This window comes from Cotesia glomerata, linkage group LG7 (assembly GCF_020080835.1).
Source record: "Cotesia glomerata isolate CgM1 linkage group LG7, MPM_Cglom_v2.3, whole genome shotgun sequence".
Classification (NCBI taxonomy): Eukaryota; Metazoa; Arthropoda; class Insecta; order Hymenoptera; family Braconidae; genus Cotesia; species Cotesia glomerata.
Window position 1 is genome coordinate 6076575 of NC_058164.1, and position 27154 is coordinate 6103728.

Below are 27154 nucleotides of genomic sequence, written 5' to 3' on the forward strand. Positions count from 1 at the left end.
CCGACGTGATTGGTTAACTATAGTCGGCAGTTCCGTCAACAGATGGCGGTACATTATCCAGGTGTCTGGAGATTGGCGCGAAATTTAAATTGGAACAATCGTCGGTTTTGGCGTTTAATGTTTAGCTTGATGACGAAAAGGAGAAATTAATGGATAAGTGAAATGAATATATTAAAAAGCACAAACTGCGAGGTCAGAAAACGGCACCTGTGCTACTGAGGCGAACTTAATGAAGATTAATGATATCAGACGGTAGCCCCAGCAGGACCTCAGTAGGCGGTCGATTGTTGCCGTACGGCAAGAACCTTATTGTCATTATACGCGTATCAGTATCCTCTTACATTATATTATATTATAATGGCAAAGTGTACAGCAGACCGCTGAACAGAAATCGGGATAGTCTGCTTTTGTCATCCATGCATGTGTAAGGTTAAGGCTAAGGCATGGATGTGTAGGACAATGGTAATATAAGTTTTAGCCGAAGATTGGCTAGACCAAGAAGAAGATTCGACACTTACTAGCTATGTTGTGTTTTGTATGACGTAGAAGGTGGACCTGGCTTACACATGAGGAGGTGGGCCAATAACTTATAACAGAGTCGTGGCGAATCGCTGCAATCCCGAGAAGAGCCATGAAAGAGAATAAATATATTTATATATAGAATTTGGAATATGGAATATAGATATAGGATGGAGGACCAAAGAGACTGAGCTAGGTATGGTAGGTCTATTCTGAATTAGACTCAAAGCTTCAAGTTGCTTAGTTGTGGTTTGTTGCTTGTAGTATGTGTGTGTAGATTGTAGGAATAGGTGTAGTGTATTGTAGGGAAAGAGAAAGAGAAAGAGGAGTCTCATTGTCATATATATCGTATATTGTGTAGAACTTAAGTATGAGTTCGAGAGAGAAAATAAGACGGAGACTCGCGACAAGTTCACCTGCGAGCGAGTTGACTCTTTTGTCGGCACGCTAACACGGGTCTGTTTCGGTGCTTTGATCTTTGTCCGTGCGTCTTGATCCGCATTGACCAAAGAAAATAAATGTATATAAATATAGAAATATGCATATGTGTATAGGGGGATAAAAATTTAAAATTGATAGATTGTGTGGCTGATTTAAAGATGATTAGATCAATTTAGTAATTTTTTTTTTAATTAGAATTTTGATTAATTGATATGTTTAAGTTTGAAAAGTTATTTTTTTTATGTTAACTTTAAGAGATTTTGATGATTTTGAGATCATTTGAGCTCAAGCTCTTCAAAACGACTGATTGACATCAAATTAATTTTTTTTAACTTTGAAAATTAATTTATACAATAATAAATAAGATATTTTTTGGAAATGCAATCACGATAACCTTTTTAATGAACGTATAAATAATTTAGCATGAAATTTATACCATATGGTATTAATTGAATTCTAAATTAAGAATTTTTCTAGGATATCGTTTATATTATGAGAATTATTTAGAATAATAATTTTATTGATTCTATTGAAAAATTCTACTCCTCTCCATAATATTGTCCCGTTACTTTTAACTCTATTTCTGTGAAACTCATTAAATAAAATATTATTTTAATCAATTAAAATCTTGTAAATTAAAAAAAAAACCCAAGATAAAATTTGTTTTAATTTTTCTTAATAAAAAAATAACAACCGGCTTTGTATGTAACACAAAAGTATAAGCGAATTACACGGATAAAAATAAACAAGCAAAACAGTTAAATAAAATAAGTAATAATAAAAATAAAAACAAAGTTTTTTAAGAGAAGACGACAAGGTAAGGGTGAAAGGAGTAGTAGACGGTGGACGGCAAAAGGGTACACATCAACCATCAGCGACGGTCCCGTAGTAAGAAGCTTGAAATAAAAGGACCGCTTCCGAATCCGAAAGTGTGACACAGGTACACATAACAAGAAATATCTATACAAGAGAACTGCAAACTGCAAACTGCATAGTACCGAGTTTATCCGGGTTCTGTCTGCATTGTATTGTGCCAGTCTTATTGTTGTACAGGTATTGTTGATGATTTGAGTCGGTGTAGGTATAGCATATAAATATCAGTAGTTGTGTTCATGACTGTGTACACAGCAGAGTACCTAGCACGGATCGGAGCGACATAAAAGAGCGAGAGAAACTTGGTATGGTGTGCGGTGGAAATAGCAAGAATAAGAGACCCAGGATGGTGATTATACGGCTGTTAAATGTTAGTCCGAAGCACAGAGCTCGAGGAGGTCGAGTTGACGGTGTAGTCAGCCCAAGGGATTTCAGCTGTTTACTACAGAGGAAATGTTTCTCAAGAAAATGACAAAGTAACAATCAAATAATCAAGCGTCCAAATTAATTGTTTGCAATTTGTTTTGAAAATTTTTGGCGGGTTTTAGGTTTTATAATTTAATTTTCATGAAAAATATAATTTTAGTGTCAATTTTTTATAAGGAATTATTCAATTATTTTTTTATATCCGCAAGATATGTGACGAAATAAAAAATATCAAAATTAATTCACAATTTTTTATACTAATCATTATTTTAGGACATTTTCTTCAAAATATTCACAAAAAATGGAAATTTTTACTGCGAAGAAAAATAAAATTAATAATTTAAAAAAATAACAAGTTTAATATTTTGAAACTAACATAATTATTGATCTCAAATATCAAAATATATTAATTATAGTTTAATTTTTAAAAAATGACCATTTTTTGTGAATATTTTGTAATAAATATCTTTAAATAATTATTAACATAAAAAATTCCGGATATTTTTCTTTTTATTAAAAACATACCTTTACTTAGTAATAATTCTCAATTAAAATTTAATATAATCCTCCAATAATTCTATTTCAAAAAAAAAAATTATAAATCAAAACCACAATTGTTGTACCATGACAAAAACATTGCGTATAAACTTTAGTTAAATTTATATCAATTTTCGGAGCTTTTTTTAAACGCTACACTAACAACTTTTGTAATTTTTTCTCTACATTGATATTGAACAACTCAATTAAAAACAAAAAATATTTATCAACAGTAACATTCAATACTACAATGAAAAAATCCTCCTAACAATGAGTCTGACATGTGTAATTTAATAAAACAAGCCCGTATTAATTGCTATCGACTAAAAAAAGAATTAATTGAAACGTATCGATAACTATTTAAGAGATAATTAATTGCGAATATCCAGTTGATATAATTATATACGTGTCGCGCATTTTGTCCTCAATTCAAGTTCATTTAGTTTATTTGCCAGAGGTTGACTCTTATATGTATGTATTTGAGAATCTGACAGTGTATAGAGTGTTGTAGGTACTGTAAACTGTAAGCTGTGGAAACCTAGTCGGTATCTGTACATTTACAAGCGAGGTGTTAAAACCAGGAGAACAAGGAGAAAGATCGACGAAGGAGAAGGCGGCACACGGTGGCCAAAGTGCTCTGCGGCAACACTAAATACAGCAGCAGTTCACCAGTGTGGTGCACGCTCTCGTCCGAGACACACGTGTTCCCAGATAGAAGAAGAACATTGTGATCTTGTATAATACCCCTATCTCCATGTGTGTTACCACGTGACCAACTACATGCAAGAAATAACATTGTTGTTTCATTGATTTGTGAATTTTTTATATTTTGCTTTATTTATTTATGGCTAATTTTTATTTTTTTTTAAACATTTTTCAAAATTTTCACCCAGTGAATTTTGAGTCGCTAATATGACCGGCTGTAATTGAAATAAATTTAGTGTTTATCTATGAATAGTTTCAACTAAATCAAAGAGAAACTTTGCTTGATAACAACTTGAGAAGAACTTTTTTTTTTTATTTCATTGAAGACCGGAACTGCACCGGTTTTCCCGCCGACATGTTGCTTAAACTACAGGTGAGATTATTTATTAATTATTATTATTATCAATTTATCTTCAGACAAAATTATATCAATTCCCTTATAATTTAATTTTTTTTTTCTAACTATTAATTATTTTTATAATAAAAAAAACTGAACAAAATTTATTAAAATTCAAAGCAAAGATTAAAAATTAAAATTTGAACAGATTGATTTTAAAAAATGGAGCAAAAAATTGTGTGAAAAAATTTGGCTCCTAATCCGCGAGCTAGCACCTTTTAAACTTTTCCCTTTGACGCGGGTTTTTACAGCCATCGGTAGTTGTAATTATTGCAAATGGAGTACAGTAGTGCTTAGCACAGTGATAGTAGACAGTACGCATTACACAGTACAGAGAGTACAGAGTGCGAAGGCCTTTGAACCGGTGATCATCTATCACGGCAAAAGCTTGATTTGCACTTTTGAACTCGGTATCGCATCCTTTTATCTCTCTCCGCTGGATAGGAATTATGTTACTATACCGCCGTAATGAGATTTCATACTTTAGCATCAATCCTCCGCATATTGCTGCGAATATCAACGGATTTTCACGCCGACCTAGTGTATCGTATAAAGTATAGAGTACCGCGGAGTCACTTTTAGTCGATTTGATTTGATTGTAACTCGAGTATGGAATGTCGTTATATTTTAACGTAAATAAACAAAGTGCACTTATCTGAAGGAGATACTGTTAGATAGGCTCACTGTTTACTGTAAGCACTTTTTTTTATTATTGCTTACTACGCAATTCATTGTTAGCCGTTCATTAAAAAAATTATCCGCTTTTTGTATTTATATATGGATCATGTATTCAAATTTTTCCATGCATTTTTTAATTTAAATGAATATTGTGAGGAAGTTAATTGGTACAATGAATTTTATAAATTTTCATGGAATTATTCAAGCTAATAACCACAAAGAAAATTTACATGCAATTTTTTATTTTTTATTTAAAGAATTTTGTCAAAAAATTTGATTACCAAATTCAAATTTTTTATAAAAAAATTTAAATATTTACGAACGACAAAAATTTTTTTAACAATATTTAAAAAAATCTACAAAAGTACTGTATAAAAATTTAGAAAACTTTCATGTTTTCAATAATTATAAAAAAATTCATGAGAAAAAAAAAATTTATATGATTTTTAGAATTTTTTTGTTTTACAAAAAATTCTAATAATTAAAAATATCTTTAAATTTTTTATGAATAAATATTTATAAAATCCGAAAATTTTTTAAACATTATTTTAAAAATAATATTAAGAATTTGAAAAATTAGAGTTTTAATAAAAATGATTTGAAAAAATTTCTTAAATTACTTTCCACAATTACTAAAATTTTCGTACGTGCATAATTCTCGTTAACTAGCTAAATGAAGTGTTTACAAAAGCGCTTAGAAGCTTAGGGTATGTTTAGTTCCTCATAAATGTAAAATCAGTGGAGGGTTGAGGGTTAGCTGGCCGAGTGGTCCAAGAAGAGGGTGATATTACACTGCATGCTGAAGCCTAAACATAACGCAGCATCGCATCTTACTGGATATTATACACACATAGAAGTAAAGTTTAGAGAAAGACAGTGTAAGTAGAGTGTACTAGCATGTAATGTAGAGTAGAGAGTACAGAGAGAGTATGAGTACGAGTACAAGTACGAGGACTAGGCCGAGGACGCATGTAAGCAGACGAGAGCAGAGAGCACAGGCACGATGCTTCTGGCTTCGGGGCGGTGAGCCATTAGCGACACAGCGGCGAGATCAGAGACCGAGGGCGGGGTGGGAGGCGGCCTAATTACACACGGTACCGGCCGACTTCAAAGGAGCCGCCAGTTCCTCTATATTCCGTGGTTATCCCTACCCCGCCACTGTAGTTAGCCCTCTCTCCCTCTTTCTCTCTCTCTCTATCTCTGTTGTTGTTGTCGTCTTTGTTATTATTATTATTATTATTATTATTATTATTATTATTATTATTATTATTATTATTATTATTATTATTATTATTATTATTATTATTATTATTGTTGTTGTTGTTGTTGTTGTTGTTGTTGTTGTTGTTGTTGTTGTTATTGTTATTATTGTTACTGTTACTGTTGTTGGCTCACCTGAGCTGACTTTTCGACAACAACAATCGTTTTTAATTTAGTAACTCGCCTTCTATATATACCTAAATTTTTATTACGAATAGGAAATAAAACTAAAAAGATTTATTTCGTTCATCTGCACGATATGAAACTTCCTGCTGGGAAAATTGGAAATTCATTTACAATTCTTGGAACAAAGATTTCTAGATCAAGGTCCGGGATAAAATTGATAAAATGTGAGTTGAATTACCGTCAGGTAAAACGGAGCAAATTTTGATAATTTAATGTAAGAGTTGAAACAAATAATGGCTTGTATTGTGTATTGGCACACACGTGGCTAGGCACGCGTCGCAGACTGAAAGCGAGCACTTAATCAGTTCTGGTGAAGCTGGCGAATCGCGTAGCGGGCCATCAGCTCAAGATGAAAAGGGTACATATGGACGATCGTATGTGTTGGATACTGTATAATGTTTTTGTATATGTGTTAAGGATACCAAAGTTGGTTAATGTTTTATGAAATTTCGAGATTTAAATTAAGGAGTATCAAATTTTTATAAAATAATTAACTTATTCAAAAGATATTTTTAAACTGAGATCATTATTTTTAAGAGTTTGATCATTTTAAATGAAGGAAAAATTTTTTAGCCAATTAAAATTTACTTAATATAAGCTAAGAAAATAATTTTATTTGTTCAAGAGTTTTTCTCTTTAATCAAGTTCATTTTTAACATTTTTAATTTTTAATTTTTGCAATAGTTTAAATTTTTTATCAGACTTCAAATCAAATTTAAAAATTTTTTTCTTATTTCAAATTTTAATTTTGTCCAAAATAAAATCAATATTTTGTTATAAAAAATTTGTAAAGATATTTTGAAAAATTAATTTTATTAATTGTTTCGAAAAAATAATTTTGCTCCAATAACTTATCTAAGCTTTTAAATCAAAATTTTTGATAGAAGACTTAAAGCTTATAACTGATTCAATGCAAGGCAAATACAATTACGATTCATGGACAGTATAAATTATAAATAAAAGCGAGTAAATAAAACAGATGCTCGGATCGGATCGGATCGAATGTGTAACGGGTTAATGGTAAATGGTAAATGTTGTTATTTATGTTAGTTGGGAGTGTGGAACATGTAATGTGGTTTGTTTGATGTGTGACTAGATATACAGGTCTCTTAATCTTATTTTAAGAATTCGTCTTGAAAATTCTTCACGCGTGCTTCACTCTGCTGTAGCTGGCATGCTGCATACTTATACTCCTTCCTTCCATTCCCTGGTTTATGCCCTAGTGTACGCTGTACATACTGTATACGGTGTACAGTATACATATAGTGGCTCTAACTTTTGCGGAAGCAACAGTCGATAAAAAATCTAAATAAATATAAATAAATAAGTGTAACTTAACTTGTCGCTAGTTTATTTAAGCCGCGGTCAAACTTCAAAGGGACTGTAAGTGTGCTGAATTATGCATTGCATAATATTTTATTTTAAACGGAGTTTTTAGATTAAAATAAATTTTTATTTAGCTGCAACAAGTTTCAAATGCAAAATTATTAACAAATACTTTGAATAATTTATCTCAAATTTAAGTTTGTAAATGTATATTATTAAAAAAATAAGAAAAATTTTGTATTAAACGGACATCGGGGTGGCAAAAATATAAATATTACAGAACTTAATGTAGAAAGTATAAAAGCCACAATTTATAATTTAATATCCAAAATAAGTGATTAGTAGCTGTCACTATAGTAAATAACGACTCTTTCATCTTAAAAAATTACAGTTTCAAACAGTAAAAATTGCCATTTTAATATATAGTCCATATTATGAGGAGAAGGGGAACTCAGATGAAAGAGAAGGGGGTCTCACTCTAGGAAAATTTAACATTTGAAACAGTAAAAATTATACTTTTAAAATATAATACATTTTACCAGTCCAAGCAAGTCAATAATTACAGTTTGATTTTTAGCGTTGCGTTTAAAATTTACCATTTTACTTTGTAAATATTGACGTTGCTTACACGGAAAAAAATTTCTGGGAAAATTTACGATACAACTATTGTAAAGCTGGACTATACTTTCATTACTATTAATTTTCAAATATTTTAGAAGAAAATTTACTATTTATGCATGAAATTTTACAATTTACGATTAGAAAAAATACGATATTACTATTGTAAAAAGTAAGAATTAAAATTTCCAGTGCTGCCTCTGTATCTTTCCAATAGAACTATAACAAATTTTACAATAGTTGAATTGGAATGTTTGTCAATTAGTGTGAGCGATGACCGTGCACAGCGCTAGACTCCGAGTTTATGTAAATGTTGAAGGACACGAATATTAGTTTACCTCAGATAGCATAGAGGGAGAGTCTCTGGCTGCCAACAAAGAGTTCTGGGTTCGATTCCCAGATAGGACGAAAATTCCGATTTCTTTTTTCGGTTACTGTATTGGTACCAATTAGTCCAACCTCCTATCTCTCTCCCTCCCTAAAATTTCTTTTAAAAAAACCGACTGTCAATTTTTACAATAGTTGAATTGTAAAGTTTACAAACACATATTGTATAATTTGCTCTATATTATTCGACTTTTTAAGTTTCTTGCTAGCCTTGCTTGTTGGATAAAATTTACAATAGTAGATTGTAAAAATTACTAAATGAGAAGTACAGTCCACCGTTACTATTTAATTTAATAAAAATTACGATAGTGAAATAGTAAAAATTCCTTCAATTTTTTTTCCGTGTATATTAGAAATTTAGTAACTGTATTTTATACTTTTTACATATCATGCGATCATTTTTTAGGTACGAAATGATAAATATCAAAGTCTGAATTCTTAATTATTATACTTTAATATTTTAGACATTTACATAGCGAATATTACTGTTTGAAATAGTATTTTCTTCCATGTAAAGAGTAAATTGTAACGTTTAAATGGTAAATATTATATAGTGAATAGTAAAATCACGATTTTAGTGTTTTAAATGGTAATTTTTAGCAGTTGATCATTACTTATTATAAATCGACTGTTATTTATTACAGTTTACTTTTTTCCGTGTATCTGTAGATACATAATTAAGAAATCACCTTGTAACTTGTAAACTATTGATATACTTAAAGATATGAGCTCACTCCGACATTATAATTATCAAGACCTTTCATTTGAGTACCCACATCAATTTTTCATATATTTTATATATTTATATATTTTACAAATACCATATATATAAAATATATAAAAAATGCCATGTGGGTATTCAAATGAATGGTCTCGATGAGTGCAACATCAGAATGAGCTTATATTTTTAAAAATATCAATAATTAAGAAGTGACCTTGTATCTTGTGAACTATTGACATTTTTAAAGATATAAGCTCACCCCGACATTACACTCATCAAGAGCTTTCATTTGAGTACCCACATCAATTTTTCATATATTTATATATATTATATATATATATGTATATATGAAAAATATATCAAAATGCATGTGGGTACTCAAATGAAAGCTCTTGATGAGTGTAACATCAGGATGAGCTTATATCTTTGAAAAGGTCAATATTTAAGAAAGTACAGTGCAATTTAACAAAAGTCATTATTTAATAACGCAAACTTTTAATTATTTATAATTCACAAGTCACGGCAGTCACATAGTGACTGCAAGATTGCTAGTATTAATTATTTTTCAAAAAATCTTTGTCGGTTTTGATTAAATTTCTAAACTTGAATTTTCCAATTTTAAAAGTTCAAACTGTACGCATAGAAGATTCAAATAAAATTGATCTGCAATGATCTGCATCGGCAGTACAACTGAAACTAAGTACTACGTGCCAAGTACCTCGTGTAAGTACGGAAAAATAAAGAAGAGAAAGTAGGAGTAGCTCGTGAAGAGAAGAAAGAAAGAAAGGAGAGAAAAATAAGTTAAAAAAGGTTTAAATGAGAGCCAGGAGAGCAGAGGTTCGTACCCATCGCCATCGCGTCGTTGAACGCGGTAAAATGCGAATGAGGATAGAAGAGAAGTTAGCACGAAAACGGTGTAGGCGGCACATCAAAGGCTCACCTCGGGCGTGAACGAGAGAGCGGTCACGCGGCTCAAGTAGAGAGCGGAAGACACCGCCACCAATCCTTAGCTCTACGCTGTACTGTGCCAGCCGTACAACAGCAACAACAACAACAACAACAAGTATTCCTGGTATAACTACAACTAGTGTAGCATGTCAGAGAATCGAGGAACGGCATAACATTATCCGATATATTTACTCCAATGGACCAGAGAGAACAGAGAGGAGAGAGGAGCGACAGCATCGTCAGCATTATTGTCGGTGATCCTGAATCCTCCGGAGAATGCCGTCAGGATCAGTCAGTACGACAGTCACGCTCACCGAATACTCGATACGCGCATCCATGACCAACCATCTACTTCATCGGACCGTGATCGCTCACCTCAAGGATATGCCAATGCCATTTATAATTATATTGCATTATGGTATATGGTTTAAGGATCCGCTGTTATGTGGTTGTTTGGTGAGGGGTTTTACGGGCTTCGGGCTTTGGAAAATTTTTTTTTTATTTCGGCTTTGCGATGTATGGAGATTTAAGAATATACGCAGAAATTTTGAAGTCAATCGGACAAGTATTTTATAAATTATAAGTGTATTTGTTCAGAATAGATATTTTAATTATTAATCACAGCACAGAAAAAAAACTTCTAGCACAAAAAAATTTTAAGGAAGACAAAAGTTATTTTGGAGCAAGAAGAAATTTTCTTGGCTCAAAAAACTTTGGCTTCATTCAAGAAATTTTCAATCTTCTTTAATATTTTCTTGAGCCAAGAAAATTTACCCTTCAGTCAAGAATTGTTTTTTTCAGTGTGGAGAATATCTTTTATTAGCAAATTTTTGTAATTTTTATAAAGTTCAAACTCACTAGTATATTTAGGTCAATTTTTTATATTAATCAATTAAAAAGCTCCTTTAGAAAAAATTGTTGAATTGCTTTTTTTTTGGACTTTTAAGTGAATATAATTTTTTAATCAAATTTTAGGATTTTTTCGTTTTGAAAATTGTTTTCATTAGGAGAGTATTGGAATTTTTTTTAGGCAAAAGCACCGAATTTTTTTTATAAAATACAACAATTGATTGTAATAATTAAAAATGAAAATTGAAAAATTGTACAGTAAATATTATTTAATATTCTTAAGTATAAAAATAACAACCATCATGTTACTGTTGATATTGAAATGAACCTTAATTGAATGCTAATTATTCGGATAAATAAAAGTTCTAGGACATATATTGCATCGATTAAAATAAAAATGCAATCGAGAACTGGAGAAGAATAAATATAATTATTGGTACAATTAAAATTTCTCAACCTGAACCCGGTGCACCGTAAAAGGGAATTCCAAGAAAACAAATCGATATTTTAAAAACTGATAAGAATTAATTAACAAAAAAGGAGGATAAAAAATTATAAGGTTAGTTTTTAAAAATAAAAGCGACACTGATGAAGAAGAGAAGGAACCGAAGAGGCTTAAGCCAGAGTGGAGTCCGAGTGCATATCCAGTGCAGCTCGTATACAAGTTAAAGCAGTCATATTTTAGCCCTTGTTAGGCGGTGCAGGGTCTCTAAGGCGGGCTGGAAGGAGAGAAAATCTCTTTGACTCGCCGACTACGCGCCACTCGTGCACTGCCAGCATACATACTTGTATACACGCATATACATACATATCTTCAGGATTATCTTCGCGCCATCGGCTCACTTATTCCGTCCCCTTCCCTCGACAGTATCGCATCAATACAAATTTAATTTTAGTTAATATTTTAACGTTAATTAGCAGCTCGCATTACCGAAGGAAAACGGAATCACGACTTTATTTTCGCTCTAAATAAGACAGTTTTTAAATTGCAAACAAGTACAACTTTTTAATATTACTTTTAAATAAGTTGCAGCATGTGTAGTGACATCTAGACGTCTTTGGTCTCTTTGAAGCCGCCAAGAAACTAAGACGGCTCAAGTTACTTACAAGCTAAACCTCTTTACATTAAAACGCTTTTTTAAATCGAGAATTAAACTTTTTTTCTTTTCTTTTATAAATTATTTTTTTTAATATTCTTTCTTTGGTGGAGGTAAAAAGGCTAAGTTATTTTTATGGAAAAGGAGATTTTCCAACTTTGAAGATCAGTGATTGTTATTGTTTGAGGTAGCGCTGTTATGATCGTAGAATTACTGTTCTAAATTTAATGATATTTGGTAACATAATAATGTCATTTTATTTTTCAAGAGCTTCAAAAGAATCAGTGAAGAAATATTGAATTTTTTTAATTTTTCTTTGACGTTAAGTTTTATGAGAAAATGCAATTTTAACTTTATTTTACAAAAATTAACGTTCAGACTTGAAAAATAAGAAAACATTAAATATTTTACATAATTAAAAATTTATCAAAAATCATCTCTCCCGTTTTTTTTATAAAATTTTTCCAAAAATTATTACAAATTCCACATTGACAAAAACTTAAACTTGATTAAAAATAAAAATTCTTCTTAGATCAAATGAATTTTTCTTCTTTATTAAAAATGATAGAATTCTTCAAAATAATATTTTTGCAATGAAAAAAAAATTAACTTGATTCAAGAGAAAAATTTTTGAACCAAAAATATAATTTTGAAGAGGGTAATTATTTTGAATCAAGACGGAAAATTCTTGAATCAAGTAAAATTTCCTTAAATCAAGAATTTTTCTACTCAAATCAAAACAATATTAAGTTCTCCAAAATAATATCCTTGATTCAAGAACATTTTTTTTTCTGTGTGATTTAAGAAATTTCCTCTCGAGTAAATTTAATTTTTTAATCAGTCCAACGAAAAAAAGTCCAACAAAAATCGCATTTAACAGATTTTAATCTAAAAAAATTTCGATATTTCTCGGCCTTATTATTCATCAGTTTAACCTGAGAGTCTTGCGCCAGAGACAAGGAAATAGTAATGAGATTGTAAGACAACATCAAAACAAATCGAGAGTATGTTAATTCGAGGCTGGCATTAAGCATTCCTCATCGCTCTGCGTCTTTACATTTACATTCCTCTTACACGACGAGAGTAGAGAGTAGTGTATATAAATGTATATATACAATACATATACAGCGACGTATGTAACACGTATCAGCACTTATTTACTTGCGTGAGCTATCGAGATAGTAACAAGAGCTCATCATCATTATTGTTGCGATCATCATCACAACATCCGGTCTGACTTATTGCAACGATAAACTTATCCCATCAAAACGAGCATCACCCGCGATCGCGGATCGAGATACAAATCAAAGACTTAACTCGCCGCAGCCCGGTAACTATTTTTAACTAGTTCAAGCCATTGACTCCTCAGACAGACTTGTTACCGCATCCCCGTTATCTTTTATTTCATTTGTTATTATCATTATTATTATTATTATCATCATTGGTTAGTTATTTAGTTTTTGCTCGCGATTCCGAGCACCTGTTGCGTTTTTTCGGCGACTCAACGAATAGTCTGACTCTTTGACTCTTGTTTCGGAGGTGGGTAAAAAAGGAGGCGTGCGTCAGCGTCAACCGGCAGCATAACATATAACAAAACACGAATGGACACCTACTACCCCGATACTGATATACAGCCTCCACACACTCCCAACCGCCGCTCTGTGATTTACGGCATAATAAAGAGGTTGCATAATGCCGAGCAGCCCTCAGCCCGAGGCAAGGCCCGCGTGCTAAGGGACCAACGAGTTCCCTAGCAAAAAAGCTCGAGCTTGTATATTTAGATCAATTTGTACTCTCGTTTTTATTTTTTTTTTTTTTTTTTAATATTGATTAAGTTTTTAAAATTTATTCAAAAGTTGTAAGATTTACCAAATTTTTTTTTAAATTGAAAATTTAATAATAATAAATAATTTTTGGGATTTTAATTAAAAAATAAATTAACTTAAAAAAATTATTTTAAAAAATAATATTTATGACTTTTTTTTCCAATTTTTTTCAGTAATAATTTATTAGTTAAAAAAAATTATAAAATTATCAAATATCTCTTGATTTTATCATCATTGGATGTTTAGAAAATTTTTTTAAAAACTATTAATTAAAAAATATCATTAAAAATTCGGAAAATTTATGAGCGGTTATCTTTTAACATAAAAGGACTAACAAAGACCCCGATTGCGTAACAAAATTTTTATTAAGGACTTGATGATTTAAGAAACAAAAAATGTAATTTTAATAACACGGATTTAAAACAACTTTTTCAAACGATCAGCGGCTTTCCTTTTAAATATGACGTAAATCTATAATGGAATATGAGATAGAAAGATAATTATAGGAATAAAAATAGGAAAATAAAGTTTTTGTTTGAATAATTACAAGGTTTTAAAAATTTTCTCGGTCAATACTAACCGCGTGTAAGTGTGAGGCGCAAATTAACGATAGGTAATTTCAATAATTATTTTTTCTCTGATTATTTAACGGGTTATTGCGGGTATATATCGCATCACATACGTTCATATATGTATTATATACTATAAGACTAAGGAGGCGCGCGGTGTGTTGCGGGTCATTATGCTCGATCATATATCGCTTTCTCGCTCTAAAACAGAGGCTACGTCGTTCTTTAAGTTGTGTCGGCTTCTTTCATGTTGAAGCTTCTGTTTCTACGGTGTTTCCGCTGGCGGCTACTGTCCTGGAGCTCGTCGACCCTAATCGCCTTAGACGGTACAAAAGAGGAAAAAAGGTATTTAAAAAAAAACATAATAATAACAATAAAAAAGGTACAAGACAAGTAAAGACAAAATGAAAAGAAATAACAAAAAAATAAATCCGAACTCTGGTGAGCAGCATTATCCCACTAAAGACCAGTGACTCAACAATTTTAATTTAAATATAATAGTATAAACAAGAAATAAGCCCTAAGTAGTACATCGGTCTAAAATTTTCGAGTTTCCAAAACATTTGATATTAAATTATTGTTTATGTTAATTTTTTTAATGCACAAAAAATTTTTTAAATTAAGTCAAATTTATTAAACTAAAAATTTCTTGGTTTAGAAATTTTTTTTTAATGAAGTTAATTTTTGTAGCTTTAAAAATAAAAGAAAAATTTTTTTTAATTTTCCTAACTTGATTTTAATTTTAGATTGACTCTAAAATAAATAATCGGTACCCAAAAAACAAACCAAGAATCTATCGAGCGATAAATAAAATAACAAACTAAATAAATAAATATTGTTTATAGTTTATATGATTAAAATTCACTTCCGAATTTAGCTGTAAGGGTGGAACGAAATATAATCCTCTCAAGGCTGACCCAAAGTCGCTAGAGCATAAATTTATAAAGAGATAAATTATGAGGCGAGATCATATAATGCCGGCAGATCGGATCGGTAAAAAGAGACGAGGAGAGAAACAAGTTAAGAACGAGAAGAATAATAAGGATCCAGCTCTTTTCTGGCGTACCCGTGCATCAACATCAGCATCAGCATCTGAATCAGAATAACCATCAGCATCAGCATCATCAGAGAACACAGCTACTGAATTGCCCGCTGATATCTCGTACTGGCTACTCTTCTTACAGCACACAATATACTTCTACGGGAGAGTTAGTTTCATTCTAAGAGATCTTTCATATTTTCATCCTCCTCGTCTCATTTTTCAGGACTAATATTTCATCTCTCTGTCTCTTTCGAGCCCGAGTCACAGCTCTGCTCGTATCTCCGATGCGGTTGGCTAACTCGCCCCAGGTGCCGACAAACTCGTCCACCTCGTATCGGTATTCTTGTTCCACACTGCTCGTATCGGTGCAGGGCATCCCTCCAGTGATAATGCTAGTGCCCATCAACCGGGTTTAGTTTCCGCGGGTATCCTCAAGACCTCAAGATCCACATTTACATCCACCACCATTTTACGTCCGCGCTTATTCTTAACTACACACCGTAATGACTACCACCCAATATATTCAACGTTTACTGTCATTACAGTAAACTATTTGTCAGAAAACCTTTAATTATTTAAAGATTAACATTTACATACATTTTAAACGTTAGACTGCACATCTGACAGCCATCAAATTATCTCTGAATATTTTTATTTAATTTTTTAACTTAGAGAAAATTTTCCAATTTTTAAAATTAAGAAATTTTAACTTGTTTAAAAAATTAGTAGATATAAAATAATTCTTTTACAAAAAAATTTAATAACTCTAAACTGAAAAAAAAAATTATTTTAATTTTTAAAATTTTTATTAGGTTCATTTTAAAGCTACTAATTTTAATATAGATTTCTATACGTAGTTAAAATTTAACTAATTTAGTTTTAAAAAAAACTTTTCAAATTTTTTGATTGATTTTTTTTCAATGGAAATAAAATTGCTTCAACAAAACCCCGAAAAAATTATCTTAACGATCCATAAAAAAATATACTCGGAAACTTTTAGATATTTTGAATGTCTATAAAAAATAAAAATTTAAAAACCGTGAAAAATCCGGATTAACATGAAAAGAAATCTTGTTTTTCAGATCGCAGTGTGTCTGATAGTCTTAGCATCGGTGTCTTGTGAGGACTCTGCGTCTTCGGGGGACTCGAACTCAGCGGTCCCGGTAACGGCGAGCAACACAATCCAGAAGCTAAGGAAAATCCTGGAAAAATTCGGCGAGGAGCAGCAGCGCGGTCTCAAGCGTGTCTTTCTAAGTAATCGATCGATCACGTGTAATGACGGCTCGCAAGCCGGATTTTATCTTAGGAAATCCCACGGTTCTAAGAAGTGGATTGTGTTTCTCGAGGGCGGATGGTGTTGCTTCGATCAGAAGACCTGTCGACACAGGTGGATCAAATTGAGGAATTATATGACATCTACCAATTGGTCAGAAACTCGAGATGGTAACTATTTATTTTTATTGTGCAATTTTATTATGCAATTTTAGTTATTGCTAATTTTATTTTATTTCACGCTGTAAAAAATTTGCAGGGTTGATTTTTTATTGATTTAATTTCTTCGGAGTGAAATTCACTCCAAAAAGAATTTTATTTATATTTTTTTTATTGAATAAAAATAAAAAAATTGCTTAAATTAATATAAGCTTTTTTCTTAGTTGGATGAAACAAATTTTTAATATTTAAAAAAAATTGCGATATTTTTTTTTTTATTTCGAAAAAATAAAAATTTCCATATAAAAAATAATTTCAGTAACATTAAAGTAATTTATTTTATTTAATTAAACGTAGTAATGTTATTATTTTATTATTTTTCACTTTTCACGTCAGGATTTATCAAAAAAAAAATTTTTTTATTGCAGTTGGCGGTATTCTGTCCTCAAATCCTCAAGAAAATCCTTATTGGTGGAACGTCAATCACGTGTAAGAATTTTATTTATCATTATCAACTTTGATAATTCGTTGAAAACATATAAATTATAATTATAATAATTTTCAATCAACAGATATGTACCCTACTGCACAAGTGACAGCTGGAGCGGCACCAGGTCGTTCCCGAACGAGATGTTTTCGTTCATGGGGGCTGAAATAGTCTCCCAAGTGATTCGGGACCTGGTACCACTTGGTCTGGACACCGCGAGCAGTCTGATGCTTGCAGGGAGCAGCGCGGGCGGAATGGGTGTCATGTTAAACTTAGACCGGGTCCAGAATCTGATCCACCACGAGCTGGGTCTGACTAACACCGTTGTTAGAGGAGTCAGTGACTCAGGGTGGTTTTTGGACCAAGAACCGTATCCACCCAGCGGAGGATTATTGCCCGGAGAAACTGTAAAGATGGGCATGGAACTCTGGCGCGCTCGAATGCCCGCCAATTGCGTAGCTCAATATCCGAAGGAACCGTGGAAATGTTTCTTTGGATACAAGCTGTACCCAACGCTATCGAGTAAATATTTTTTTATTTATTGTTTGTTATTAAAATTGGATTTTAAAAATTAAAGGATTTATTTTATTGAAAAATATGGTTCTAAAAAAGCAATTTGTTGTCAATTACAGCACCATTGTTTATATTTCAATGGCTTTTTGATAAAGCGCAAATGAAATTCAACAACGTTGGTACACCCTTGAGTAAGGAACAATGGGATTATATCCACAGAATGGGTCGAATTGTACGTCAAACGCTTGATAATGTCACTGCTGTATTTGCGCCGAGCTGCATAAGTCACAATGTATTAACAGCACGTGAGTGGCAGCAGGTGAAAATTAATCAAGTTACTGTACCTCAAGCGTTACATTGCTGGGAAAGAAGTTTTTCGTATCGTAGCCATGGGTACGTTCATTTTTTGTGATTTTTATTTTCAAATTATTATTTTTTACTAATAGAAGAATTTTTTTTAATATTTAATAAGCTTTATTAATTGTTAATAAATATTTTATTGGACTTTTGAATAAAAAAGTGCATCAAAAAAAAATTATTTTAAAGAATTTAATGGCTTCCAATCAAGGAGAAAAATTTTTTGATAAAATAAAACTTAAGAATTTTCCTCTTAATTAAAATTATTATTTTTTTTTTCAATATTAATATATAAATTCAACTTTGATACTTATTATAATTCCATAAATTCAGTATAAAATTTTATTTAATAATATATATGAGTTGTTTTTGAATAAAAAGATTTAGAAAAATAAAAATACTGAAACAATGGTTGTATAATAAGTTACAATAATTTTTTGCGTATTTTTCTTTAAAAAAATGAATTTCTTAATAATTAATAAATTAATTCTATCAATGTTTATCTGTCAAGTGAGATTATTAATAAAATATTTACTTTTTACATTAATTTCAGCAGCAGCACACAAGTGGAAACTAATCAAACTTGTACAAAGCCAATTACAGATCCGTCATTGCGGACGAATGAGACGAAGAAAAACACGACTCTGGCAACATCTGTTGTCAGTGGAAATAATGATAATGGAAGAAAAGATGATGATACAGGTGTTAATATAAAGCAAAACATAAATGTACTTGGGAGAAAAAATCGTGTTAAAGGAACGATGAGCCACAACAATAACGGTTCGATTGACGGCAGAGGCAATAAAAAAAGGAAACGTAGGAGAAAACATAAAGATAATAAACGTCAGAGGGAACGTAACAGAAATGGAAAAAATAGAGAGAGAAAGGATAAGCGACAGAGAAGGAAAGAAGGTTTGTATTTGTTGTTTATTTATTTATATAAATTATTATTTAGTCTCAACAATAGAATTTTATCAATTTAATATTTTTTCAGAGAGGAAAAAAAATAACAACAAATATATAAGCGGTAATAATCATCGCACAATGTTGAACGACACACGACCACAACGTTCGTTGTTACCGAGCGGTAACAAAAAAGAAATAAAATGTGTCGCGCATAATTGTCACCACCGTCACACCGACAATTGCTCTTGGCCACAGTGTAATCACAGTTGTCCAAAACTTCATAATCCGTTCACCGGAGAAGAAATGGACTTTATAGAATTATTAAAGAGCTTCGGGTTGGACATGAAAAGCGTCGCTATCGCCCTTGGTATCGACATTCACACTCTCAATAACATGAACCACGCGGAGCTGCTTAATTTATTGACGCAGCAATCTAACTAGCGCTTGAACCTGATCAAGACACCTATTTTCCGATAAAATAGGTGTCACCAAAACTAGTGTATATAGTTTTTCACGAAAAAAATTATTATAATATAGATTTATATATAATGTTGTACACAAGTTTTTAATTATTTATTTTTAATTAATTATTAGATATTTAAGAGATTAATTTTTTGATGTTTTAAATAATTAAGCAATAGGGTAGCGGTTGAAAAAGTTTTTAAAAATAATTTTTTTTCGAGATTTATGAATCTTTATATTTTTTATATAGTTTAATTTTTTGATAATTACTTCTGTAAGAAACTTAAAAAAAAAAAAAAAACCCTACCTTATTTATAGACTGATTAAAGTATCTACCTCAGCAAATAAAATTGCATTGTCCTTTGTACGTAAAGTTAATAATAATCAAGCATATTATATCGCACAATGTAATCTAATTAATTAATTTAAAAACAAGCTATGGTTATACCTTAAATATATATGATATATTTAATTATATACATGGATTATTAAGTAACATTACCATTTATTTTATTTATTTATAATTTGAAACCGTAAAAACAGTTTTTTTCTAACACAAGTCTCTAAAAATCACTCAGATATTTTATATTTATTAATTTTTAATTTAATAAATTCATTAATGTTATCTGTTCATAAATATAACTTTATAAATTATAATTTAATATTATTGATATGTAAATCAATAGTTGTAAATATTTTGAGAAATAAACAAAGTGTTTTAAATAATAGTTTTTTTTTAGCTTTAAGAGAGCAATTTTATAAAAATTTAGGTTAAAAAAAATTAACTTGATCTGAATAGAAAAATTTTAAACCAAAAAAATAAAAAAAAAAAATTTTTTATGTTAATGAAATTCTTAAAAATTATGGTAAATATTTATAAGTGGGTCAACCATTTTAATTTTCATTTTTTTGAACCAAATTTCTATTTGATTTTATTGTTATTTTTTTTTAATCCATAAAAAAATGAACAACTTAAAAAAAAAAAAGTTGATTTTCACAATTTTAACAAATTTTCAAAAAATTTATAAATTTTTTAGAAAATTTTGATATTCAACTTTTTTTTTATTTAATTCGTTTTTTTATGTACTTTTCAAAAAAAAATATATCAAAAAAAGATAAAATAGAAATTTTATCCAAAAACATGAGCCAAAATTTTTTCCAACTTTTGAAGGCAAAAAATTTCTCGAAATCTTTATTTTTTTCTTTCACGACATTTTTTAAAATTTCGTAAAAACAAGCAGAATAAAAAAATGAGGTTGATCCCACTTGTAAATAATTACCAAAATTATTAAAATTTTTTCTTAAGAATAAATGAAATTTTTTTATCAGTATATAAAAAAATGCTTATAAACGAATGTGTACAGTAAGTTAAGTTGTAATTTGAGTAATACATATCTGTATACTTGTGTATAAAGACAGGAAACGATATATAATGACGTGGGGAAGAGCATTATCATCACCAGAGAGTAAATGCGAGTGAAGCTTGATGATCCATGGTAGTATAGTTAGGTATGTATCCCTCTTTAGTTCATACTGTTTCATGTGCGCTTATGTCGGGGGCAATTGACGAGGAAGTAATGAGTACCTCTAAAGCGGGGGCTGTATGTGCGGTTCGTAAATCTCGATTAAACTATGACTAGCTGCTGCTGGTCATCAGTTGCACGTTCTAATCCTGCTGTGTTTCATTCTATTTTTTTCTCATAACCCGCCAGTCAAATTCCAATAACAGCCACCCGATATTTACTTTTTTGTATTAATATTTAGCCAACTATTCCCCAAATAAATGACTCTAATTGTGCTGGTCAAAAGGTGATTTATTGGAGAAAATGATTGGTAAAATCTTACTCGTGATTTTGACTGCAGACGTGGGTAAGTTGCTTTATATTTTATTAACAATAATAACAAATATCGTTACGCAATTTATAATGATTATTCTTATTGAAATTCAATAATCAGCTCGGTCAACACAGTGCGGCAAGGTATGGTTGACGGTATCGTCGCTCTGGCGACCGATCGCTGCGAGTGATAAAGTTATTGACGCGGAGCTTGAAGTTAATTGGGATTTAGATTGTCCAACAAATATTGAGCCTCCCGACAATATTAAAGTCTTCAATGCCGATCCAATTCATAGTAATTATTCTTTGTACTTTTAAGTCTCTTTTTATTATTGTAATTGCGAAACTCTAAAAATAACAAAAGTTTTATTGTACTCGATTCTGGAAAATAAACTTTAACTATTTGATCTTTCGTGATTTAAATCTTTATCAATCTGAACTTTAAATATTTGAACTCATTAAATTTTCATTTTTTTTTTTACTAAGAAGTAAGAAAATAAAAATAGTCATTGAGTTTTATTTAAATTTTCAACAATTATAACTTTAAATATTTAAACTTACATAAAATTTTTATTAATTTTTTGTAAAAAAAATTTTTTCATTGATTTTTTTTTATTTCAAGTTAAAATTTCTTCTTCAAACTGTAAAAATAAATTTTACTATGCACAAAATCGAGTTCGATAATTGAAATTAATTATGATTGATATTTCAGACAAGAGCTTGCAGCCTGAATTGATACTGACACTCGCCGAACATCCGGAAGGTTATTATCGCACAAATATTGAGGTCGGAAGGCCTTCTCTACCAGGTGGTTGGGATGCTACTGGCGGTGCAACACTCCCAGGACCACATTGCTTGAAGCATTACGCAGCTTTGTACAAAAATAATATTTTTTTGACCAGCTCGTGCTTGCAAATTTGGCCAACTTGGATGTACGACCTCAGGTGTAAATTTTTTACAAAACAATATTATTATTATCTCAACTTAGTAAAAAATATCAAAACTTTTTATAAAAATAATTATTTTAATTGACTTTATATTTCAATAAAAAATTACAGAAGGCAACTGGGGAGACTACCGATAGGAAGTTTGATGATTCCCGGGACCCACAACTCGGGTTGTTACAAGCACGAAGACTTGACGCGGAAAGACGCCTTCCAAAAATATTTATTGACCCAAGATCGTGATGTATGGACGCAATTGGTTCACGGGATCCGGTACCTCGATATCAGAGTAGGCCATTATCCTCCGCCGATGCATAATGGCTCTCACAGCACAGACGATGCTAATCATACATCAGGGAGGTTTTGGGTTAACCACGACGTAATACGAATCAATCCGCTTGCCACCATCATTCGGGATGTAAGAAATTTTTTGGATGTGGCTCGCGGTGAGGTTGTGATCCTCGATTTTCATAGGTAACCCTTTATATCAATAAAATAAATTTATCGATTTATCAATAATCAATATCAACTAGCAACCTTGCAGTCACTATGTGACTGCCATGACTTGTGAACTATAAATAAATAAAATTTTGCTTTATAAAATAATGACTTTTGTTAAATTGCACTGTATTTTCGTAACTATTGACGTTTTTAAAGATATAAGCTCATCCCAATGTTACACTCATCAAGAGCTTTCATTTGAGTACCCACATGCATTTTTATACATTTTTCATATATACATATATATATAATAAATATAAATATATGAAAAATTTATGTGGGTACTCAAATGAAAAGTCTCGATGAGTGTAACATCAGAATGAGTTTATATCTTTAAAAATATCATTAGTTAACAAGATAGCAATGTCAGTTCTTAATTATTGACATTTTTCAAGATGTAAGCTCATCCCGGTGTTACACTCATCGAAACCTTTCATTTGAATACCCACATGACATTTTTTATATATTTTATATATATAATATTTGTGAAATATATAAATATATAAAATATATGAAAAAATCATGTGGGTACTCAAATGAAAGGTCTTGATGAGTGTAACATCAGAATGAATTTATATCTTTAAAAATATCATTAGTTAACAATATAGCAATGTCAGTTCTTAATTATTGACATTTTTAAAGATATAAGCTCATCCCGATGTTGCACTCATCGAGACCTTTCATTTGAGTACCCACATGACATTTTTTATATATTTTATATATATAATATTTGTGAAATATATAAATATATAAAATATATGAAAAAATTATGTGGGTACTCAAATGAAAGGTCTTGATGAGTGTAACATCAGGATGAGCTTATATCTTTAAAAATGTCAATAGTTCACGAGATACAAGGTCATTTCTTAATTAAAAATAAAAAGTATAAAAAATTTTTTAGATTTCCAGTCGGATTTGAAAGCAGACCAAGTCGTCACAGACGATTAGCAATAATGCTGTACCGCGAATTCGGCGGTTTGATATTAAAGCCCAGCCGAGGAGTCGACGGTCTCGGACCGACGTTAAATGAAATCTGGAATAGCGGCCGGAGATTAATTATTTGCTACGGTGACAAGCACACCGTAAATGGTAAAAGCTCGCGGTTAATTAATATCATAATTTTATAAATAATAACTTAAAAGGGTTGAGAATTTGGAGATTGTTAATGAATATTATATCGTGAATTTCAGAGTTCGACTGGCTGTGGCCGCCGTTAACACAAGTCTGGGGTAATCAACAAACAGCTCAGAGTCTCTTTGAATACCTAAATAGTGTGCTAATGGGTTCAGAGAGAAAGCCAAGAAATACGCTAAATCCTCTTTGGGCAATAATGGCCGAGCTTACACCACGACCTTTTGATATAATATTTAATCCGAACGGCGCTGGGCTTAGACAGATGGCAGATGCGGTAAATCGGAATCTTTCCAGTTTATTTCAAAATGAATGGTGGAAGCAGACTAATATAGTAGCGACAGACTTTTTCCTCGGTAATAATCTCATCCAAGTGTCCATTCAGTCCAACATTAAGAAAAGTAATATTGCTCAGTGGAGCTTTTCATAATTACTCCCGATAATTATTTATTTTATAATACTTATTTTTATTTATTTATATATTTATCTATGCGTATATTTATCTATAACTTGACAATTAAATCTGTACGATAAATCGTAATTAATAAATAAAAGTTAAATAAAAAAAATTTTATCATAAATATTAATTTACTCATAAAAACATTAAGAGGACTAATGTTAGTTTTAATAAATTTGGGAATGGAAAAGTAACAAAGTTTTTATGTAAAGACTGTACTTAAGAAATAAATAATAAATAAAAAAAATTTATCGTAAATATTAATAAGTTTCTTGAAAAAAAATCGAGCAAGGACTATTTGCTTATTTTTCTGGTTGAGATTTAAATTTAAATTATTATGATTTAAAAATATAAACAATTTTTTTTACTCATTTTATTTAATGACTATCGCAAAAAATATTAGCATGAGATAATTATAAAGAAATACACACTCGAGAAGATAAGTATGACACTTAATTATGTAAGCGTTTTTTTTCTATTCATCTCATCGAATATTATATATTACATTATACATCGATCGTAAGAAATATTGCATGAGTGTTCAATAACATTCAAGCGTATGTATAAATGTCACATACGGTAAAGTATATTTGTGTGAATGAATAATTAAATATAAATAAAAACATTTATATAAAAGAATTCTAGAACTTGAATCAGTGCCTACTAAGACTTCGCACGCGTATAGTGATTAATTTATTTACAGTACAAATAAATAATGACACCTGAATACATTCGTGAACAAAACTTTCGTGTTTTCGCGTGGTGGTCAGTCGTTTTGGTGCTGAAAATTTTCGGCAGCGTCGCGTTGGTTGGTTTTTGGCGACATTATAAAAAAGTACGTATTGTTTTTTTGTAATTATTACCCCAGAAAATTTTTTAGTAATAATATTAATTTAATTTATAGATTTTTTTGTCGCCAGAAGACGCAAAGTTTATAAAAGACTCTAAAGTTGTGTACGACGATCCGGATGTCGAGAGATGTCGTCGAGCGCATTTAAATGACTTGGAGAATATTCTACCTTGGGTAATTTCCACGGCCTTTTGGCTCACTACGTCTCCAGATCCTTCTACTGCGGCATTTCTTATTAAAATGTTCGCTATAAGCCGCTTTGTTCATACGTTTGTTTACGCGGTTGTCGTTGTAAGACAACCTGCTAGATTTTTAGCTTTTATGGTTGGGCTTCTTATTACTATTTACCAATGTTTAGCGACGGTGTACTATTACTCCTAATTTTAGAGCCTAAAAGTCAAAAAATATTCAGAAATATTATTAAATAAAAAAATTTACTTGAAATAAATTTTTTACAGACGAGAACATTTTTTTATAATAATTTTCTGAGCCTAAAAAATTTATTATAAAGTTAAGAAATTTTTCTTTCTATGTATCGATAATAATAACTAGCAACCTTGTAGTCATTATGTGACTGCCGTGACTTGTGAACGATAAATAAATAAAATTCTGCTTTATTAGATAATTAATTTTGTTAAAATGCACTGTAATTTCTTAACGATCACGTTCTTAAAGATATAAGCTCATCCTCATGTTACACTCATCAAGAGCTTTCATTTGAGTACCCGCATACATTTTTGATTTATTTTTCATATATACATATATATAAATATATAAAATATATGAAAAATTGATGTGGGTACTCAAATGAAAAGTCTCAATGAATGTAATGTCGGGGTGAGCTTATATCTTTAAAAATGTCAATAATTCTCAAGATATCTGTTAAATTGCACTGTACCTTCGTAACTATTGACGTTTTCAAAGATATAAGCTCATCCCGATGTTACACTCATCAAGAGCTTTCATTTGAGTACCCACATGCATTTTGATATATTTTTCATATATACATATATATAATTTATATAAATATATGAAAAATTGATGTGGGTACTCAAATGAAAGGTCTTGATGAGTGTAACATTGGAATGAGCTTATATCTTTAAAAATGTCAATAGTTTACGAGATACAAGGTAATTTCTTAATTATGTATTCAGAGATCGAATATTTTCGAATGCAGCCTAAATACTTATCATAATAAATCGACTATCGATGAGAATGATATGAATCCTTAAAAAGGCACAAATTCAAGTCAAAACCTTTGCAATGACACTAAATTTTACTAAAAATACCGATTTTATCATATGATAAAATGATTATCCTGGATAAAAAATTTTTCTTATTCTCTTAATAATATAGATAATTTTACACTATTTTGCTCCGCATATTTGTAATATATTACGCAATATATAATATATAATGTATTATATTGTAATATATAACGCAATAAAAACGATGCTATTTCCTGAGAAAATTTATCAGAGCAATAATTTAAAAAATTTACCTTTTTTTATTAAGTCCAAAAATTTTCTAAACCACCTAGTAAGGTTTTATTGAAGAAAAAAAATCATATATATATTCATATAATGTACGAACATAAATTACATTGGTTTCAAATATATTGAAATTTCCCCCAATATCGAATTACTTCTTGAAGCACATATGTACACATATATATCTAATATATTATATTACGTATATACTTAGATATAAATTTAAAGAAAAAAGAGTGGTTGAGCAGAAGATCTACGAGCAAAAGCGAGAGCTGAGTAGGACACAAGATAATGGTATATGTGAGGCAAAGAGGAAGACTTATATCACCTGACTATAATAATGCATTTATGGAGACTTGTATTGGAAAACTATATATATCCTATT

At 30.5% G+C, this 27154-nt stretch overlaps 3 protein-coding genes across 5 annotated transcripts; all 3 read left to right on the top strand.

Annotated features, from left to right (window-relative positions):
* The first annotated feature begins 3284 nt into the window (after positions 1–3284).
* LOC123269335 (palmitoleoyl-protein carboxylesterase NOTUM) lies at positions 3285–19714 on the top strand. Of its 2 annotated transcripts, none has more exons than XM_044734944.1 (7): positions 3285–3874; positions 16488–16848; positions 17265–17325; positions 17409–17845; positions 17956–18229; positions 18747–19105; positions 19188–19714. In XM_044734944.1, the coding sequence occupies exons 1-7, from the start codon at positions 3857–3859 to the stop codon at positions 19538–19540; spliced, it is 1863 nt and encodes a 620-aa protein (XP_044590879.1). In that variant the 5' UTR covers positions 3285–3856; the 3' UTR covers positions 19541–19714. The 2 variants fall into 2 exon arrangements, with proteins under 2 accessions (XP_044590879.1, XP_044590878.1); XM_044734943.1 differs by having other exon boundaries at positions 3421–3874; positions 18741–19105; positions 19188–19711.
* Positions 19715–21035: 1321 nt separating this feature from the next.
* Positions 21036–24541, top strand: LOC123268437 (PI-PLC X domain-containing protein 1-like). 2 transcript variants are annotated; one of them, XM_044733484.1, is made up of 6 exons: positions 21038–21430; positions 21518–21691; positions 22109–22340; positions 22455–22814; positions 23743–23930; positions 24032–24541. In XM_044733484.1, the coding sequence occupies exons 1-6, from the start codon at positions 21388–21390 to the stop codon at positions 24400–24402; spliced, it is 1368 nt and encodes a 455-aa protein (XP_044589419.1). In that variant the 5' UTR covers positions 21038–21387; the 3' UTR covers positions 24403–24541. The 2 variants fall into 2 exon arrangements, with proteins under 2 accessions (XP_044589420.1, XP_044589419.1); XM_044733485.1 differs by lacking the exon at positions 21518–21691 and having other exon boundaries at positions 21036–21430.
* A 522-nt stretch (positions 24542–25063) lies between these two features.
* LOC123268438 (microsomal glutathione S-transferase 1-like) lies at positions 25064–25744 on the top strand. The gene is made up of 2 exons (XM_044733486.1): positions 25064–25264; positions 25334–25744. The coding sequence occupies exons 1-2, from the start codon at positions 25145–25147 to the stop codon at positions 25658–25660; spliced, it is 447 nt and encodes a 148-aa protein (XP_044589421.1). The 5' UTR covers positions 25064–25144; the 3' UTR covers positions 25661–25744.
* Positions 25745–27154: the final 1410 nt, after the last annotated feature.

Bases quoted from the DNA above. Each gene is read 5' to 3' on its own strand.
- LOC123269335 (XM_044734943.1), top strand. The intron at 17,326-17,408 runs GTAAGAATTTTA...TTCAATCAACAG, and splicing joins TGGTGGAACGTCAATCACGT to ATATGTACCCTACTGCACAA. The intron at 19,106-19,187 runs GTTTGTATTTGT...ATATTTTTTCAG, and splicing joins GCGACAGAGAAGGAAAGAAG to AGAGGAAAAAAAATAACAAC.
- LOC123268437 (XM_044733484.1), top strand. From the start codon at position 21,388: ATGATTGGTAAAATCTTACTCGTGATTTTGACTGCAGACGTGG. The intron at 21,431-21,517 runs GTAAGTTGCTTT...TTCAATAATCAG, and splicing joins GATTTTGACTGCAGACGTGG to CTCGGTCAACACAGTGCGGC. The intron at 21,692-22,108 runs GTAATTATTCTT...TTGATATTTCAG, and splicing joins CAATGCCGATCCAATTCATA to ACAAGAGCTTGCAGCCTGAA.
- LOC123268438 (XM_044733486.1), top strand. From the start codon at position 25,145: ATGACACCTGAATACATTCGTGAACAAAACTTTCGTGTTTTCGCGTGG. The intron at 25,265-25,333 runs GTACGTATTGTT...TTTAATTTATAG, and splicing joins TTTGGCGACATTATAAAAAA to ATTTTTTTGTCGCCAGAAGA.